The sequence below is a fragment of the Bombina bombina genome, chromosome 11 (genome assembly GCF_027579735.1).
Source record: "Bombina bombina isolate aBomBom1 chromosome 11, aBomBom1.pri, whole genome shotgun sequence".
Lineage (NCBI taxonomy): Eukaryota > Metazoa > Chordata > Amphibia > Anura > Bombinatoridae > Bombina > Bombina bombina.
In genome coordinates, this window is record NC_069509.1 from 91,518,291 (window position 1) to 91,539,431 (window position 21,141).

At 40.5% G+C, this 21,141-nt stretch overlaps 1 protein-coding gene across 1 annotated transcript in view; it reads right to left on the reverse strand.

Moving 5' to 3' along the window:
- CFAP70 (cilia and flagella associated protein 70) overlaps positions 1-21,141 on the reverse strand; it is a 576,575-nt gene that overhangs the window by 144,691 nt on the left and 410,743 nt on the right. The window contains exon 18 of the mRNA XM_053694219.1: positions 2,253-2,390. Within this exon, the coding sequence (XP_053550194.1) occupies positions 2,253-2,390 (138 nt within the window). The remainder of the gene's footprint in view (positions 1-2,252; positions 2,391-21,141) is intronic.

A 21,141-nucleotide genomic window follows, 5' to 3' on the forward strand; every position in this document is an offset into this window, starting at 1 on the left:
TGGGCAGCTAAATGGAAAATGAGATTTAATACTGGAAAATGCAAGGTTCTACATTTTGGACCTAAAAATAAACAGTCAATCTATTGTTTAAATGGGACTAGATTTAGCAAAACAGAGGAGGAAATGGATTTGGGAGTACTTATAGATATCAAGCTAAAGATGAGTGCACAATGCAGCACAGCGGCTTCTAAGGTTAATAAGATACTAGCATGTATTAAAAGAGGCATTGATGGAAGGGAGGAAAGCATAATTCTGTAACTATATAAAATCTCTGGAAAGACCTCACCTTGAGTATGGAGTTCAGTTATGGGGACCGATCAAAAAAAAAAAAAAAATACATTGCAGAATTAGAAAAAGTTCAGAGAAGGACCACAAAACTAAGGGGAATGGAGAATTTAAGCTATGAGGAGAGGTTAGCTAAACAGGGTCTTTTTCTCTAGAAGGTCACAATTTAAGGCTGCAAGAAAGGAAATTGAATCTCCAGCAATGTAAACATTTTTTCACTGTAAGAGCAAATTGTGGAACTCGTTACCTAAGGAGGTAGTAAATGCCAACACATTAGATACATTTAAAAATAGTTTAGATACATTTCTGGCTAGAAACAGAATTCATGGATATGGGATTAATTTAAACTTCACATAGTCTTTGTTAAGCTCAGAACGCAAGTCCTCAATAGAGGAACTGTGTGAATTTAATGCACCCTTCTTAGTTTAAGGAGAACTATACAGCACAGGCATGTGTCTGCTTTTAAATGGGTGAGGCATAACAATTATAGGTTCAACTATAGCAGAGCAGATGCATTCCATAAATTTAGGGGATAGCTCAGTAAAATTCCTAGAGGGACATCCCTGATGGGCAACAGTTTTGACCACCCAGGCCTTCCTGCAGAGCAGTAAAACCCTGTCTTGGATGAGATATAAGCTTAGCACAAGAGTCATAAAGCTGATCAGAAGGAAACAAAGGAACATCTTTACAAATTAACAAAAATATGAGGGCTTACATGATCTACAGATATGTCTTCCAAACTCCCACCTGATGGTTCAGAGACCTGAGCTGCACAGCTTGTCTCCATTGTTATGGATAAACAGACAAATGAAGAAAGTATGGCGCACACACAATAACTTTGTATAATCTCCTCAAGATAGAGAGAACAGACGCAACCAGGCACTAATAAATGATAGACACAGGCCAGACAGCCCAAATAAACCCAAATGTACAATTTTTTTTATAGTAAGCAATAAAATGAAGCTCTGAAATGCAGTACACTGTTCTCGGCACCTCCATAGATCACATAAGTAGAAGGGGAGATGTATCATGATGCCACATTCTTTGCACAGCAGAACTCTTAGGGGCCGATTTATCAATGTCTGTCCAAATTGATACGCTGTAGTGTATCATGTCCGACAGACATTGCTGTATGCCGACAGCATACCCTTCTGGTGAACTGCCTGTACAATACCACCCCTGCAGATTTGCGGCCAATCGGCCGCTAGCAGGGGTTATCAATCAAACCGATCATATAGGATTGGAATGATTGATGTCAGCAGCCTCAGAGGCAGCGGACCAGTTAAGGAGCAGCAGTCTTAAGACCACTGCTTCATAACTGCTGGTACCGGGGGGCGGAAACAGGGGCATCAGAGGCCATTCGGCCCTTGATAAATCGGCCCCATAACCTCTTGTATTCAAGAAGTCCCAGATGATCTTTGGTCAAACCACTATGAAAATAGCACGTTCTGATATGAGGCAGGCAGTGCTAATATCACCACCACTTAAAGAGACAGAGGTGCCAAAAAGTACCTACAATTGTGTGAACACGAAGAAGATTATTTATATAAAGTTTTTTACTTACCTGTCCCACCTTTCTCTATCATGCACTCAGCAGAAGGGTCCATCTGAGGAACTGCAAGCACAGTTCCAAGTATCTAAAGGAGCAGCACACTGTAGACAAGGGGACTAACATAAATCAACATTTCACCTTGGAGGGACTGTGACATCTCCTACTGGGAGAAGATTTTCACTTTCTGGCTTAACACCTGTCCTCCCCTCTTGTGCATGAGGCACTATTGATGGGAATAATGTGTCTCAGAATGGTTAGAGAATGTCTCCCAATATTGTAAAGATTCTGAGTATGGTAGAGGGCTGCAGGGAGTCTAGACTCTAAGGCTGTTTTTGCTTCTACCTGGTGACGAAATATAATCCCACATGTGATTTATTTCTTTAAGTGTTCTTCTTTATATAACTACTTATGTTACCTTGATCAGTAGCTTCTCTTCTGGTTTCTGACACAGACTCTTGTCCCTCAAGAGATAGCTGTGAATAGGAGAGCTTGCCAGCTTCTGTGAAGGCCATTTCCATCCTGATGTCATTACCCTGAATTTCATAAAACAAACCTACAAGGCAGGGGAAATAAATAACGGAAGCAATAGATATTAATCTCTACCTAATCCTTCTAGGCAAATTCATCATATAGTGACGTAAACTAACAAATATAATTTTCATATATACTACACTTTATAGTTTTAACAATATAAAATATAAATGGTATACGGGTATTTTAATGTTGTGAGAACAAACAGGACACAACGCATATAGTATACCTATCCCTAAAAGCTTACAATCTAATTAGCTGCAGTGTAGACTTACAGACAAAGAATGATGGGTACACTGCTGTTATATGTACCTTATTGGAAAAGAAAAGTACTTCAATTAAGAACTATATCAATGCCTCTTTGTAGAGTTTATTTTGTTTTCTCTTTGGTGGACTTGGAGGTCGTCTCACAGGGGACTGTTCATCAGTAATGTATATTTTAAATAACATTTTTTTATGCACTATTCATCTTTATGAAAAAACAGAATTTATGCTTACCTGATAAATTTCTTTCTCTTACGGTGTATCCAGTCCACGGATTCATCCTTACTTGTGGGATATTCTCAATCCCTACAGGAAGTGGCAAAGAGAGCACACAGCAGAGCTGTCCATATAGCTCCCCTCAGGCTCCGCCCCCCCAGTCATTCGACCGACGGTTAGGAGAAAAAGGAGAACCATAGTGTGCAGTGGTGACTGTAGTTTAACAAAAAATAAATTTGAACCTGACTTAATTGCCAGGGCGGGCCGTGGACTGGATACACCGTAAGAGAAAGAAATTTATCAGGTAAGCATAAATTCTGTTTTCTCTTACATTGGTGTATCCAGTCCACGGATTCATCCTTACTTGTGGGAACCAATACCAAAGCTTTAGGACACGGATGAAGGGAGGGAACACGTCAGGTAACCTAAACGGAAGGCACCACTACTTGCAAAACCTTTCTCCCAAAAAAATAGCCTCCAAAGAAGCAAAAGTATCAAATTTGTAAAATTTGGCAAAAGTATGCAGTGAAGACCAAGTCGCTGCTTTACAAATCTGTTCAACAGAAGCCTCATTCTTGAAAGCCCATGTGGAAGCCACAGCTCTGGTGGAAAGAGCTGTAATTCGTTCAGGAGGCTGCTGTCCAGCAGTCTCATAAGTCAATCGGATAATGCTTTACAGCCAAAAGGAAAGAGAGGAAGCGATAGCTTTTTGACCTCTCCTCTTACCAGAATAGACAACAAACAAGGATGACGTGTGTCTGAAATCTTTAGTTGCTTTTAAATAGAATTTTAAAGCATGAACCACATCAAGATTGTGTAACAGCCGTTCCACATCAAGATTGTGTAACAGCCTTTCCTTCTTAGAAACTGAATTAGGACACAGAGAAGGAACAATGATTTCCTGGTTAATATTCTTATTAGAAACCACTTTCGGAAGGAAAACAGGTTTTGTACGCAAAACAACTTTATCTGCATGAAACACCAGATAGGGTGAATTACACTGCAAAGCAGACAATTCTGTAACTGTTCGAGCAGAAGAAATAGTTACCAAAAACAAAACTTTCCAAGATAATCACTTAATATCTATGGAATGTAAAGGTTCAAACGGAACCCCTTGAATTACCGAAAGAACTAAATTTAGACTCCATGGAGGAGCCACAGGTTTATAGACAGGCTTGATTCTGACTAAAGCCTATGCAAACGCTTGAACGTCTGGTACTTCCGCCAGACGCCTGTGAAACAGAATAGATAGAGCAGATATCTGTCCCTTTAAGGAACTAGCTGACAATCCTTTCTCCAATCCTTCTTGGAGAAATGACAAAATCCTAGGAATCCTAATCTTACTCCACGAGTAACCCTTGGATTCACACTAACAAAGATATTTCCGCCATATCTTATAGTAAATGTTCCTGGTGACAGGTTTTCTAGCCTGGATCAAAGTATCTATAACTGATCCAGAGAACCCACGCTTAGATAGAATTAAGCGTTCAATCTCCAAGCAGTCAGCTGCAGAGAACTAGATTTGAATGCTTGAATGGACCTTGAATTAGAAGATCCTGCCTCGATGGCAGTGTCCATGGTGGAACAGATGACATGTCCACTAGGTCTGCATACCAAGTCCTGCGTGGCCACGCAGGCGATATCAAAATTACTGAAGCCTTCTCCTGTTTGATTCTGGCTACAAGACGAGGGAGAAGGGGAAACGGTGGAAAAAACATGAACCAGATTGAAGGACCAAGGCGCTACTAGAGCATCTATCAATGCCGCCTTGGGGTCCCTGGACCTGGATCCGTAAAGAGAAAGCTTGGAATTCTGACGGGACGCCATCAGATCCAACTCTGGAATACCCCATAGCTGGGTAAACTGAGCAAAAACCTCAGGAAGGAGTTCCCACTCCCCCGGGTGAAAGGTCTGACGACTCAGAAAATCCGCCTCCCAGTTGTCTATTCCTGGGATGTGAATTGCAGATAGGTGGCAGGAGTGATCCTCCGCCCATTTGATGATCTTGGATACTTCCTTCATCGCTAGGGAACTCTTCGTTCCTCCCTGATGATTGATGTACGCTACAGTCGTGATGTTGTCCGACTGAAACCTGATGAACCTGGCCTCCGCTAGTTGAGGCTATGTCTGGAGCGTGTTGAATATCGCTCTCAGTTCCAAAATGTTTATCGGGAGAAGAGACTCTTCCCGAGACCATAGGCCCTGAGCTTTCAGGGAGTCCCAGACCGCACCCCAGCCTAACAGACTGGAATCGGTCGTGACAATGATCCACTCTGGTCTGCGGAAGCACATTCCCTGAGACAGGTGATCCTGAGACAACCACCAGAGAAGATAATCTCTGGTTTTCTCGTCCATTTGTATCTAAGGAGACAATCTGCATAATCCCCATTCCACAGTTTGAGCATGCACAGCTGCAGTGGTCTGAGATGAATTCTGGCAAAGGGAACAACGTCCATTGCCGCAACCATTAACCCGATTACCTCCATGCACTGAGCCACAGAAGGCTGAGGAACAGAATGAAGAACTCGGCAAGTAGTTAAAAGTTTTAACTTCCTGGGGGCGGAGCCTACACTTTGAGCGGCCAGACGTGTCTCTGTGAAGCTCCTGATCATATATTATTAAACTTTCTTTTTCAGCTGCAAATAGTAAGAGCTATACTACTGGGACTGGTATATTTCAGAGCTAATACTTTCCCTGCAGTTCAGGAGTTGATGAACGATACCCTGACCTATGTTCTTCAAGTAAGTTGCCTATGATTTCTGCCAGGGAGGCCTTTACATCCTGTGGTGGAAAATAGCGCGACTGAAGCTGCCGCATACATTCCCCCTATAGACCAACAAGGTCAAAAAGTACGTAGATACTATTGTTGTTTTACAATCCTGGGGAAAAAAAAAAACGCTGTGCAACGATTGCTAAACTGCATAAGGGCAGAGGCAACTTGGGATACTGCGATACAAAGAATTTGCTAATGTTCATTTCCAGCATGGCGACAAATGTTGAAATGATCCTAGAGAAGTTAAGTCTATGGTGGAGAATTTTAACGTAATAAGAAGGGAGGGTTTGTACACTCGCAGATATGTGTCTATGCTGGAAAGGTAACAGTTCACATAGAGAGTTGAGATATCTCACAAAATATACAGAGAAATGTTGGTCCCGGGACTTCAGTCCAAATGACCCCCACTCACCGCTCTGCTAGTAGGCTAATTGTCTTCACCCACCCGGGGGTGAGCCGTCCGTCTGTGTAAAGAACTCCAATAACCACCTGGGAGACTCCAAAATGCGTGCTAGCCGGAACTTATCTTCGGCGTATGCAAACGCGTCCGCATCTGCGCTGGTGTCCCTGTGGAAAGGCAGAGTGAAGAGACAGACAGCAATCCGCAAGAGTTGGCTGTTGTCCAATTGCTCTCTTCGGCATTCAGCGTGCGTGAGTGTCGGGGGGCGTGACAGTCTTCACCCGGGATGACAACATAAGCAGGGCTATAGTATAAAGGGTATTCGTAATCTGGTGTTAAGCCATAGCGAAAACTGAAGGAGGAACGGATGCCCAAAAAGTAAAATAAAAAGTTCTTTATTTCAACAAGTAATTAAAAGTTGCAAAATGGGGCAACAGTAAAGAAAACAGGTGTAAGACAGGCGAGACACCTATGGGCTTACATGTTTCGGCGCTTAGCCGTAATCATAGCCTCAGGTGTCACAATTAGCAGTGAGTTTAAAAGAAGTACAGTGCATGCTGATTGGTTAAAACGTACAAACAAAAGCACGCCTATTTTACACAACAGTAGAAAACATTAGAAATTAACCCTAAAAGCCATGTAAAGCTCACAAAACATCAAGAAACCTAAAAATGAATAGCGGGAAGGAAAAAGGGGGGCAAGATAAATAGCGGATGAGAAAATAATATAAAGGAAATAGGGAATGTAAGAAAAGCATAAATATATCCAAAATTAGAAAATGCAATCAAGGCATAAGAGAGTATCAAGCATAGGAGAAAAGGGCGGAAAACACAAAAAAGATATGTATATATGTGTAACCCTGGTATATTGCTCAAGCAAAAAAGCAGAGAAAAAGAAAAGAGTAGAATAGATATCTAAATGGAAAAAGAGAAGTTGCAAATATAAATATAAATGTAAAAATCGTAACATGGTTAATAATGATAATACAGTCACTTACTTATACAAAAGAATATATAGATAGAAAAATAAGTTTACTCTCATTTTGATATAAGTATATATTTGCATTTTAGTTGTATTGAGATATTAAGATATTATTCCCAGAAGTTGATTAGATCATATTTTGAGTTTAAACCCAAAGGGAGTCTGGTTTTTAAGGTAAAAATCCAGTACACCTCTCTTTTGGCCAGCGTCTCATCTAAGTTACCTCCTCTATTAGGGATTTTTGCTTTTTCTATAGCTGCCCATCTAAAAGTGTCTAGACTACTTTTGTGTTTAGTGACAAAGTGTTGGACCAATGGGGTAGAGGATTTTCCTTTGGATATGGTAGAAAAATGCTCCCTAATTCTAGAGTTGACATCCCTAGAGGTCAACCCTATGTATTGCACCTTGCACGCTGTGCACAAAATTAGGTACACCACATAGGTACTTTGGCAATTAAGACATGTCTTAATGGGATATGTCTGACCAGTGACAGTAGAGGAAAATGTAGAGGCAGTAAGAACATAGTCACAAGGCTTGCATCTGCGATGGCCACATTTATACATTCCCAAATGTTGTAACCATGAGCTCGTAGAATTTTGTGTTTGTTTGAGTTGTGTAGGGGCCAAGATAGATGCAAGCGTGGGACATTTCTTATAGGAACATCTGAACCCATTATTAACTGTCTCTTGCAGTTTATCGTCAGCAGCAAGTAAGGGGAAATGTTTCTTAATAATGGTACAGATCTGAGAGTATTGTTCACTGAAAGTCGTCACAAAGTGGACTTTATTGTGAGTCTCAGAGCTCTTACTGGGTTTGTCACATAGCAAGGCAGCTCTGTCCAATTTGTCTACCTTATGTCTGGCTGTTTTTATATGAGTGCGAGTGTACTTTCTCTCCTTAAGCCTCTTTTCAAGACTATTCGCCTCCTGGATGTAGTCAGATGTCATACTGCAATTCCTTTTTAAGCGGACAAATTGTCCCTTGGCTACCGCAGAAGCAGTATTAGAGGGATGACAGCTGGACGCATGCAGGAGGGTATTGCCTGTAATAGGTTTACGATAGACTGTAGTGTGTATAGGTCCCTTGACATCTCCAATGAGAGTTAAGTCTAGGTAATTGATGGACCTAGAGTCTGAAACAAAAGTAAAGCGGAGATTAAGGTCATTGGTGTTAAGAAATTCCACAAAAGGGGGAATTTGTGTTTTTGGTCCAGACCATATCAATAGAAGGTCGTCTATATATCTCTGATAAAAACAGATTGACGATTTAAAAGGATTACCATCTCAAAAGATGTTGTATTGTTCCCATTTCCCAAGGTATAGGTTGGCATACGAGGGGGCATATTTGGCCCCCATCGCCGTACCACACCTTTGGAGAAAGTATTTACCTTCAAAAGCGAAAAAGTTGTGTGTCAGAAGGAAAGTTAAAACCCGCACAATGTATGCCTGAAAATCCTGGGTGTAGTCAGTGGCAGTAGCAAGAAAATACTCAACCGCCTCAATGCCCTCTTTATGGGGAATTGTGGAATAAAGGGAGACCACATCAACAGAGATCCATGTGTAGTTATGTTCCCATTTGAGGTTAGCGAGGAGGTTAAGTATGTGCTTGGAGTCACGGGTATAGGATGGCAATGCTAGTACCAGGGGCTGGAGAATGGCATCCAGCCATTGGGACAGGCGCTCCAGTAGTGAGTCAACTCCACTCACTATTGGACGTCCTCTTACTTCTTCCAAAGACTTGTGAACTTTTGGAAAAAGGTGGAATAATGGCATTTTAGGATTTGATACAAAAAGATAAGAAGATGTATTAGCATCTATATAGCCATATTCCACACCATCATCCAAAATGTCAGTAAGAATACATTTGTATTCATTGGTAGGATTTTGTGATAAAGTGATATAGTCATGAGAGTTGCTTAATTGTCGATTTGCCTCTGCTAAATAGTCTATTTTATCCATAACAACTATGGTGCCGCCTTTGTCGGCAGGATGTACCACCAGTTGGTCATTTTGTTGGAGAGTGTTGAGTGCTTGTCTAAGTCTGTGGGGAAGGTTAGAAGGTAATCTATCACAGTCTGACTTAAGTCTCAATAAATCAGCTTCAACACGAGAGTAGAAAGTCTCGATAACTGTACCCCTGCTTTGGATAGGGTAAAAGGATGATCTATCCTTAAAAGAAGTACCACAGTTGATAGCTCCTAGGGTGCTGTCTGTTTCCAAAGCTAAATTTTGAAGGGAGACTACATCACATGTTTCAGAAAAGGTCAAAGTATGCGAGGCGTGTATAGTGTTAGTACGTGCTAGTGGGACAGGTTCAGGTTGGGAGGAGGGTGTGTCGCAAAAATGTTTTTTTAGAGTAATATTTCGAATGAATTTGTTAAAATCTATCATGGTCTGGAACAGATCAAATTGGTAGGTGGGAGCAAAACCCAAACCTAAGCTTAATAGCTCAACTTGATCCTTTGTTAGTTGAGTTGATGATAGATTTATAACATTATTCATTTGTATTTTGTCTGGCTGCGATTTGTCCTCACTGGGTATCTCTCCTGGTTGAGTGAGGCTCGTGCAGACGAGCCCCCCACCCCCTGAGGCGGCTGGCCCATGGGAAAAACCTGGTCAAGCAAAGACTGTTCTTGTGTGACTGAATTACCACCATGTTGTACTGTAGTGGCCATTATACTCTGAGTAGGTGTATATTTAGAGGCTGTGGACTGAGGATTGTGCATATCTCTATCTTTGGAATTAGTACCTAATTGTATTTGAGTATTTGTACTGGGTACTGAAGTATTTTTCAGGATACCTGATTGTGAGTTAGATGCAGTATTCATTTGAGTGTTAGTATCAGTGATATCCTCTGTACCTGACGTGTATTCATCTGATGACCTATCAGTGTCACTGTCAGAAAAGGTAACTTGTTTCGATTGTTTATTTCTATTTCTATGTCTACGTTGTCCTCTATGATTATTGGACCGTGGCAAACTGCGTCTGTAATCAGACCGCTGCTTCCTATTCCAGATATTGGGGGGTAGTTATCAAGCCGTCTACTTTTCTGGCTTCGCCGGCCCAATACGCCCGCCTAAGCTCGCCTACCTTCGCCGCCGCGGACCTGAAAAAATACGCCTAAGTTATCAAATAAAGCTGTCAAAAAGCCGCGGGGCGATGAGCAGCGGACTGTGACAGTTATCACTCATCCGATCTCGCTGCCCTTCGGCTTTTTCCCAGCTTTATTGCTAGCCTGTCACTAAGCACTCACACTAAACTACACTGTTCTACCCCCTATACTGGCGCCCCCGGAGCCTCCCGCAACTCAATAAAGTTACTAACCCCTAAACCGCCGCTCCTAGACCCCGCCGCAACTCTTATAAATGTATTAACCCCTAAACCGCCGCTCCTAGACCCTGCCGCAACTCTTATAAAGGTATTAACCCCTAAACCGCCGCTCCCGGACACCGATGCCACCTACAGTATACCTAGTAACCCCTATCCTGCCCCCCCTATACCGTCGCCCTCTATAATAAAATTATTAACCCCTATCCTGCTGATCCCGTACCTCTCCGCAACTAAATAAATAGTTTAACCCCTAAACCGCCGCTCCATGAACCCGCCGCAACCTATATTAAACCTATTAACCCCTATCCTGCCCCCCCTACACCGTCGCCACCTATAATAAATTTATTAACCCCTAATCTGCCCCCCCTACACCGTCGTCACCTATAATAAATTTATTAACCCCTATCCTGCCCCCCACTACGCCGCCGCCACTGTAATAAAATTATTAACCCCTAAACCTAAGTCTAACCCTAACCCTAACGCCCCCCTAACTTAAATATTAATTAAATAAATCTAAATAAATTAACTCTTATTAACTAAATGAATCCTATTTAAAACTAAATACTTACCTTTAAAATAAACCCTAATATAGCTACAATATAAATAATAATTATATTCTAGCTATTTTAGGATTTTTTTTAATTTTACAGGCAACTTTCAATTTATTTTAACTAGGTACAATAGCTATTAAATAGTTATTAACTATTTAATAGCTTACCTAGCTAAAATAAAGAGAAATGTACCTGTGAAATAAATCCTAACCTAAGTTACAATTACACCTAACACTACACTATACTTTAATAAATTATTCCTATTTAAAAATAAATACTTACCTGTAAAATAAACCCTAAGATAGCTACAATATAATTAATAATTATATTATAGCTATCTTAGGATTTATATTTATTTTACAGGTAACTTTGTATTTATTTTAGCTAGTTAGAATAGTTATTAAATAGTTATTAACTATTTAATAACTACATAGCTAAAAGAAATACAAAATTACCTGTAAAATAAATCCTAACTTAAGTTACAATTAAACCTAATACTACACTATCATTAAATTAATTAAATAAATTAACTACAAATAACTACAATTAAATACAATTACATAAACTAACTAAAGTACAAAAAATAAAAAAAGCTAAGTTACAAAAAATAAAAAAATAAGTTACAAACATGTTACAAATATTACAACAATTTTAAGCTACTTACACCTAATCTAAGCCCCCTAATAAAATAACAAACCCCCCCAAAATAAAAAAATGCCCTACCCTATTCTAAATTAAATAAATTTCAAAGCTCTTTTACCTTACCAGCCCTTAAAAGGGCCATTTGTGGGGGCATGCCCCAAAGAAAACAGCTCTTTTGCCTGTAAAAGAAAAATACAACCCCCCCCCAACATTAAAACCCACCACCCACATACCCCTAATCTAACCCAAACCCCCCCTTACAAAAACCTAACACTAATCCCCTGAAGATCATCCTACCTTGAGTCGTCTTCACTCAGCCGAACCACCGATGGAACTGAAGAGGACATCCGGAGCGGAAGAAGTTAATCCTCCAAGCGGCGCTGAAGAAATCTTCCATCCGATGAAGTCATCATCCAGGCAGCGCTGAAGAAAAGTCTTCGATCCGGCCGATGTCATCTTCAAAGAGGCGCTGAAGAGGTCTTCTATCCGGGCGAAGTCATCTTCCAAGCCGGGTTTTGAATCTTCCTTCCGCCGACGCGGAACCACCTTCTTCACCGACGGACTACGACGAATGACGGCTCCTTTAAGGGACGTCATCCAAGATGGCGTCCCCTCAATTCCGATTGGCTGATAGGATTCTATCAGCCAATCGGAATTAAGGTAGGAAAATCTTATTGGCTGATGGAATCAGCCAATCAGATTCAAGTTCAATCCGATTGGCTGATCCAATCAGCCAATCAGATTGAGCTTGCATTCTATTGGCTGATCGGAACAGCCAATAGAATGCGAGCTCAATCTGATTGGCTGATTCCATCAGCCAATCAGATTTTTCCTACCTTAATTCCGATTGGCTGATAGAATCCTATCAGCCAATCGGAATTGAGGGGACGCCATCTTGGATGACGTCCCTTAAAGGAGCCGTCATTCGTCGTAGTCCGTCGGTGAAGAAGGTGGTTCCGCGTCGGCGGAAGGAAGATTCAAGACCCGGCTTGGAAGATGACTTCATCGGATGGAAGATTTCTTCAGCGCCGCTTGGAGGATTAAAGGGACAGTCTACACCAAAAATTTTCTTTATTTAAAAAGATAGATAATCCCTTTATTAACCATTCCCCGTTTTTGCATAACCAACACAGTTATATTAATATACTTTTTACCTCTGTGATTACCTTGTATCTAAGCCTTTGCAGACAGCCTCCTTAACTAAGTGCCTTTGACAGACATGTAGTGTAGTCAATCAGTGAAGACTCCTAAATAACTTCACGGGAGTGAGCACAATGTTATCTATATGACACATGTGAACTAGCACAGTCTAACTGTGAAAAACTTTCAAAATGCTCTGAGCTAGGAGGCGGTTTTCAACTGTTTAGAAATCAGTTTGAGCCTAGCTAGGTTTAGCTTTTCAAAAATACCACCAAGGGAACAAAGCAAATTTGATGATAAAAGTAAATAGGAAAGTTGTTTAAAATTGCATGCCCTATCTGAATCATGAAAGTTTAGTTTTGACTTTACTGTCCCTTTAACTTCTTCCGCTCCGGATGTCCTCTTCAGTTCCATCGGTGGCTCGGCTGAGTGAAGACGACTCAAGGTAGGATGATCTTCAGGGGATTAGTGTTAGGTTTTTGTAAGGGGGGTTTGGGTTAGATTAGGGGTATGTGGGTGGTGGGTTTTAATGTTGGGGGGGGGGGTTGTATTTTTCTTTTACAGGCAAAAGAGCTGTTTTTTTTGGGGGCATGCCCCCACAAATGGCCCTTTTAAGGGCTGGTAAGGTAAAAGAGCTTTGAAATTTATTTAATTTAGAATAGGGTAGGGCATTTTTTTATTTTGGGGGGGTTTGTTATTTTATTAGGGGGCTTAGATTAGGTGTAAGTAGCTTAAAATTGTTGTAATATTTGTAACATGTTTGTAACTTATTTTTTTATTTTTTGTACTTTAGTTAGTTTATGTAATTGTATTTAATTGTAGTTATTTGTAGGTAGTTTATTTAATTAATTTAATGATAGTGTAGTATTAGGTTTAATTGTAACTTAAGTTAGGATTTATTTTACAGGTAATTTTGTATTTCTTTTAGCTATGTAGTTATTAAATAGTTAATAACTATTTAATAACTATTCTAACTAGCTAAAATAAATACAAAGTTACCTGTAAAATAAATATAAATCCTAAGATAGCTATAATATAATTATTAATTATATTGTAGCTATCTTAGGGTTTATTTTACAGGTAGGTATTTATTTTTAAATAGGAATAATTTATTAAAGTATAGTGTAGTGTTAGGTGTAATTGTAACTTAGGTTAGGATTTATTTCACAGGTACATTTCTCTTTATTTTAGCTAGGTAAGCTATTAAATAGTTAATAACTATTTAATAGTTATTGTACATGGTTAAAATAAATTGAAAGGTACCTGTAAAATAAATATAAATCCTAAGATAGCTAGAATATAATTATTATTTATATTGTAGCTATATTAGGGTTTATTTTAAAGGTAAGTATTTAGTTTTAAATAGGATTCATTTACTTAATAAGAGTTAATTTATTTAGATTTATTTAATTAATATTTAAGTTAGGGGGGCGTTAGGGTTAGGGTTAAACTTAGGTTTAGGGGTTAATAATTTTATGACAGTGGCGGCGGCGTAGTGGGGGGCAGGATAGGGGTTAATAAATTTATTATAGGTGGCGACGGTGTAGGGGGGGCAGATTAGGGGTTAATAAATTTATTATAGGTGGCGACGGTGTAGGGGGGGCAGGATAGGGGTTAATACATTTAATATAGGTTGCGGCGGGTTCAGGGAGCGGCGGTTTAGGGGTTAATACATTTATTATAGTTGCGGTGGGCTCCGGGAGCGGCGGTTTAGGGGTTAATATGTATAGAGTAGCTTGCGGTGGGCTCCGGGAGCGGCGGTTTAGGGGGTAATAACTTTATTTAGTTGCGGCGGTGTAGGGGGGGTCAGATTAGTGGTGTTTAGACTCGGGGTACATGTTAGGGTGTTAGGTGTAGACAGCTCCCATAGAAATCAATGGGATGTCTGTCAGCAGCGAACTTGTACTTTCGCTATGGTCAGACTCCCATTGATTCCTATGGGATCCGCCGCCTCCAGGGGTGGCGGATTGAAAACCAGGTACGCTGGGCCGTAAAAGTGCCGAGCGTACCTGCTAGTTTTTTGATAGCTAGCAAAAGTAGTGAGAATGTGCCGCACTTGTGTGCGGAACATCTGGAGTGACGTAAGAATCGATCTGTGTCGGACTGAGTCCGGCGGATCGATGCTTACGTCACAAAATTCTACTTTTGCCGGTCTCGAGCCTTTGATAACTAAGGCGACTCAGCCTCGCCACAAATACGCTGCGGAATTCCAGCGTATTTGAGGTTGACGGCTTGATAACTAGGCCCCATAGACAGAGTTTTTGAGATAATCTGTCTTGTCTCTGAGGAATTTCATATGTTTGTTCTCCATAATAATTTGTTTGCCACGTACCGATGATTGTTGCAAGATATTATCAAATTTTGGAAAATCTGGATCAATGCTGCGTGTATTTAGTTCAATTTGTAAATTGTCAATTTCAGCTTTAATAATATTAAGTTGGTATGTTCTATAGCGTATCAGCAAAGACATTAATTGCAAAGAACATTCAGTAAGAGCATTGTTCCAATCATTCACAAAATCTTGGTCAGAAATGTCAACCTCAAAAGTAGGAAATTTAAATAGTCTAAGGCCTCTGGGAATCATCTTAGCCTTGATGTAGGACTGGAAAGTCCAGATGTCCCACTGAGCTTTTGTCTCCTTAAATAATAAAGTCTCCATAGTGTCGAAGAGAGTGCTCAGTGAGAGACTTGATTTATCATCTGAAAAGATTTTATCACAGTTCTAGGGGGGATTAGTGCGAGCTGTTGCAGGCATAAGGGAAAAGAACTGTTGAGAACTTTAACGGCCTCATTAGAGAGGTAGAGACATTGCTCACTCCGTTGCCAGATATAATCTCTGGCGCAGAGATAATGTCGGCTACACCTGAGGGATCTCAAGAACTGTGCACACTAATAGGAGAGGATTCTCCGGACTTGGGGATAAGGGAAAAGACTACCACATTGGCTGATAGCCATGCTCCGAAGTTCATGCTCAAGTTCTATGAGGGAGACTATATCGGAGACACGAAGCTGATGTACCCTTCATTGACAAAGGCAGTACAGACAGACCACACATTCCAGCCATTAACCAGCACTAAGTCCTATACGGCATGGGAGCTACAAATTATTACTGTGAAGGAGAGACTTTCAAACAACGCCCAGCGGTTGAGAAACCCTGAGGGACTGGGGTACTATTTGGAGCTTTTACACCCCGCTTGTTATCACAAGAACGCATTCTCAAGTACAGGAGTGGGATAGGAGATGCATATTACTGCGGGTTGGCCATAATAAACCTTTACTGTCAGGCAGTAACATGTTCGTTTATTCTTCTGCTGCTACTCATGTTTGTTTTTTCTTGAACTTCCTAAGACGACAGTAATGAATGAAACCTTGGACTCTGACAAACATGTGGGACAATTACCGTGTTTATGGTGGGACATACTGCTCCTGTAATGTTCTGTGGCTTAACCCGTAAGATATTTATACATGGCTCAGTGCCTGATTTAAAGTTTATTTCTATTAATAGATTGATGTTTTTCTTCATGCAATAGTGAATTCTGTATTTTCTGGTTTCAAATGTCTACAGTTTAGCATATAATTTTTTATTTATTTTATATGTTAGCCTTAATCACAAGGTATTGTTGTAATGGCTTGTTTTTATATGCTATAAGAGGCACTAACTATACTGGTGCAATTTGGGTATGCAGCAATTGGACGTCCATATATATTATTTTATATTTTCATTCCCCATATTCGTGGTTAGTTTCATATACATATTCAGACGCAGGCTGCTTACTTTCAATTTTTATTTTTGGTCTATACGTCTATACCGGTCATGTCCACTAGATGGGAGTACAACCACAATTCTATATTTACTAGTAAAGTCGGTCTTTACTTTTCTGTTTATATTTCTAGCGTAGAAGTAATTTGAACTATGAAATAGTTTATGTTGAACTCCTAGAGAATTCTTAGTAAAGGATAGCATACTTTATACTTGAAACCAGAGATTTAAGCACATTGGTCATAATATCTGTCTATGAAGAGAAGGGTGGCTATCTAATGATTTGGATTATTTTAGACCTCTAACCTCTTATTCACTTGAGTTTTCATGTATATGTAAGTATTACTATAGTTGTTACTTCCACTTCAAGTTTACCACAGGCCCAGGTGTATGCATAATTCTCCACAGTGAGGATGCCGATATGTATATTTTATTTTTATGTGAGACGGCCCCATTATATAAAAGATATCTCTCTCAAAAGTTCTTTATTAATATTGGATCCGCCCTCCCTCCCACATACTTCTATCTGTTTACTAGATATACCGAGGAACACAGATTCTATTGAACTTTCCCTAAATTCTAAGATGGTGATCTTTGTGGATAGGAATATGTAGGTACGCATCCTTTAAATCCACAGTAGTCATATATTGATCTTCCTGGATCAATGGTAAGATTGTCCGAATGGTTTCCATTTTTAATGATGGAACTCTGAGGAATTTGCTTAGAATTTTTAAATCCAGGATTGGCCTGAAAGTTCCTTCCTTTTTGGGAACTGCAAACAGGTTTGAGTAAAAACCCAGTCCTTGCTCTGCAGTTGGAACTGGGTGTATCACTCCCATCTTTAGAAGATCTTCTACACAGCGTAAGAACGCCTGTTTCTTTGTCTGGTCTGAAGACAAACGAGAAATGTGGAACCTTCCCCTTGGGGGAGAGTCTTCGAATTCTAGAAGATACCCTTGAGCAACAATTTCTAATGCCCAGGGATCTGGAACATCTCTTGCCCAAGTGTGAGCAAGAGAGAAAGTCTGCCCCCTACTAGATCCGGTCCCGGAGCGGGGGCTACCCTTTCATGCTGTCTTGGTAGCAGCAGCAGGCTTCTTGGCCTGTTTACCCTTGTTCCAGCCCTGCAAAGGCTTTTATGTTGCTTTGGGCATGGAAACGTTACCCTCTTGCTTTGCGGTTGCAGAGGTTGAAGCAGGTCTGATCCTGAAGTTGCGAAAGGAGCGCAAATTAGCCTTAAAAGGTCTATCTTGTGGAAGGGCATGGCCCTTTCCTGATATTAAGTAATTTTGTTTTGGACGACACGTCAGCCAACCATGATTTGAGCCAGAGTGCTCTTCGCACCACAATGGCAGAACCAGAATTTTTCGCCGCTAATTTAGTTAATTGTAAAGCGGCATCTGTAATGAAAGAATTAACCAGCTTTAGAGCATGAATTCTATCCATGACTTCGTCATATGAAGTCTCCCTCTGGAGCGACTCCTCCAGCGCCTCAACCAAAAAGCCGCTGCAGTAGTTACAGGAATAATGCAGGCAATTGGTTGAAGAAGGATACCTTGTTGAACAAATATTTTCTTTAGTAACCCTTCTAATTTGTTATCCATAGGATCTTTGAAAACACAACTGTCTTCTATTGGTATAGTTGTGCGCTTAGCTAGTGTTGAAACTGCTCCCTCTACCTTGACCCGCCTGGGGTCAGTTATGGGGAACATTTTCTTAAAGATAGGGGGGGGAACAAAAGGTACGCCTGGTCTCTCCCACTCCCTAGTAACAATATCCGCCACCCTCTTAGGGATCGAAAACGCATCAGTGTATACAGGGACTTCTAAAAACTTGTCCATTTTACACAATATTTCTGGGACCACCATAGGGTCACAATCAACCAGCGTAGCTAAAACCTCCTTAAGCAGTACGCGGAGGTGTTCCAGCTTAAATTTAAACGCTAAGAAATCTGATTCTGCCCGCTCAGAAATTTTACCTGCATCACAAATTTCTCCCTCAGACAGTACATCCCTCACCGCCACGTCAGAGGGTTGTGAGGGTACAACTGATAAATTATCCAAAACTTCTGATTGCTCATCCTCTGTTCTTAAAACTGAGCTATCACGCTTTTTAGGAAAAACAGGCAGTTTGGATAGAAATGCTGCAAGGGAATTATCCATGACTGTTGCTAATTGTTGCAATGAAATAGGGGCCAATGCGCTAGAGATACTAGGCATCGCTTGCGCGGGCGTAACTGGTGTCAACACATGGGGAGAGGAAGGAGGGCTATCCTCATTACCTTCCGTTAAAGAATCATCTTGGGCCACATTTTTAAGTGTCACTGCATGGTCTTTAAAATGTTTGGATATGTTAGCACACTTTAAACACAAATGTAAAAGGGGGAACCGCCATGGCTTTTAAACACATAAAACAAGGTCTATCTGTAGGCTCAGACATGTTAAACAGACTTAGACAGCACTCAAATACAGTAAAATACAATTTTTGAAAAAACAGTACTGTGCCTTTAAATAATAAAAAGCGCATACTTTTTTACTAAACCTCCAAAAATCATCCAATCTTTAAGAAATTTTCACCATATGATCCTAATGCTTTGAAATGATTGCACAGTAAATTTCAAGTCAATTAACCCCCTACTGCCCAAACCGGAGAAAATTAACCATGCCACAGCCTTTGTTGTGTCCTACCTTCCTTGGGGATTAGTTTTGATCGAAAATAAACCTCTCTGAAGTCCTCAAGTAATCATTGGACCCTTCACATGTATCTGCATGAAGCTGTTTGTAAAATCAACTGCGCAACTGAGGCGCGAAATTCAGGCCCCCTCCATCTTCCCTCAGGAGTTTGTGGGGCCTTCCCAAGCCAAAATAGGTGTCTAAATATATGCCATGCGGAATAAAACCCCAAAAAGTGTTTTAAATGCAATATAAAACTTGTATAATGTCAGATTATCTTAAAAAATAATCAATTGCCCCTTAACAGTGTCCACCAGTGTTTTGAGCCCTTACAAATAAGCCTTCCTTCTATACTAAGTCTCAGAATATGGCTTACCTTTCCCACATGGGGATTCTGTCAGTCTTCTAGCATTACTAAGTCTTGACTAGAAAAAATGACTGAAACATACCTTAAAGCAGTTAAGCCTGCAAACTGTTCCCCCCAACTGAGGTTTTCTTGTACTCAACAGTCCTGCGTGGGAACAGCAATGGATTTTAATTACAAGGTGCTAAAATCATTTTCCTCTCAGCAGAATCTTCATCATTTTCTGCCTCAGAGTAAATAGTACAAACCGGCACTATTTTAAAATAACAAACTTTTGATTGAAGAAATAAAAAACTATAAACTAACACCACATTACCTTTACACTCCCGTGGAGATGCTACTTGTTAGAGCGGCAAAGAGAATGACTGGGGGGGCAGAGCCTGAGGGGAGCTATATGGACAGCTCTGCTGTGTGCTCTCTTTGCCACTTCCTGTAGGGATTGAGAATATCCCACAAGTAAGGATGAATCTGTGGACTGGATACACCAATGTAAGAGAAAAACTTATTTAGAGACCTATAATTGCATTTAGTGGGCTAATTATAATTCTTTGGTTAATGTATCTGCAAATTCCCCAAATAAAGGGATGAATAGAAGAATGCCCCTGCAAAACAGAGCAAGAACAAAAATAACAAAAATGTGTGTCTGTGTGTATATATGTGTGTGTGTATATATATATATATATATATATATATATATATATATACATATATATATACACACACTCACTGGCCACTTTATTAGGTACACCCTGTTAGCACTGGGTTTGACCCCCTTTTACTTTAAGAACTGCCTTTATTCTTTGTGGCATAGAGTAAACAAAGTGCTGGAAACATTCCTCTGGCATCCACAAGAAATTATCGTCCACACAACTGCCGCACTGGATATTTTCTCTTTTTTGGACCATTCTCTGTAAACCCTAGAGATGCTTGTGCGTGAAAATCCCAGTAGATAAGCAGTTTTTTTAAATACTCAGACCAGCCCGTCTGGCACCAACAACCATGCCATGTTGAAAGTCACTTAAATCCCCTTTCTTCCCCATTCTGATGCTCGGTTTGAACTTCAGCAAGTCGTCTTCATCACGTCTAGATGCCTAAATGCATTAAGTTGCTGCCATGTGATTGGCTAATTAGCAATTTGTGTAACCAAGGAATTGAACAGGTGTACCTAATAAAGTGGCCAATGAGAGTATATATATATATATATTTGTTATTATCAGGTATTTGTAGAGCGCCAACAGTTCCACAGCGCTATGAACATAGGTGATATATAAAAAAAACAATTACAGGGATCGAATGGGTAGAGGGTCCTGCCGAGAGTTGCACTGTTGTAGTCGGCTCTTATGAAGGTGAACTACAAACAGCTGGGCTCATAGGCTTGCATGCTATGGGGTTTGAGGGGATAGCAGTGGAGATAGGAAGGTTAGTGTAGGTTGTATGCCCCCATGAATAGTAGAGTCTTCAGGGAGCACTTGAAGCTTTTAAAACTAGGGGAGAAGCTTGTGGAGCGAGGCAGAGAGTTCCATAAGATGGGAGCCAGTCTGGAGAAATCCTGCAAACAGGAATGTGAGGAGGTAACAAGAGAGGAGGAGAGTAGGAGATCATGAGCGGAGGGAAGGGGATGGGAGGGAGAGTATCTGGAGACAAGGTCTGAGATGTGAGACGTAGGGGAGAGCAATGCAGT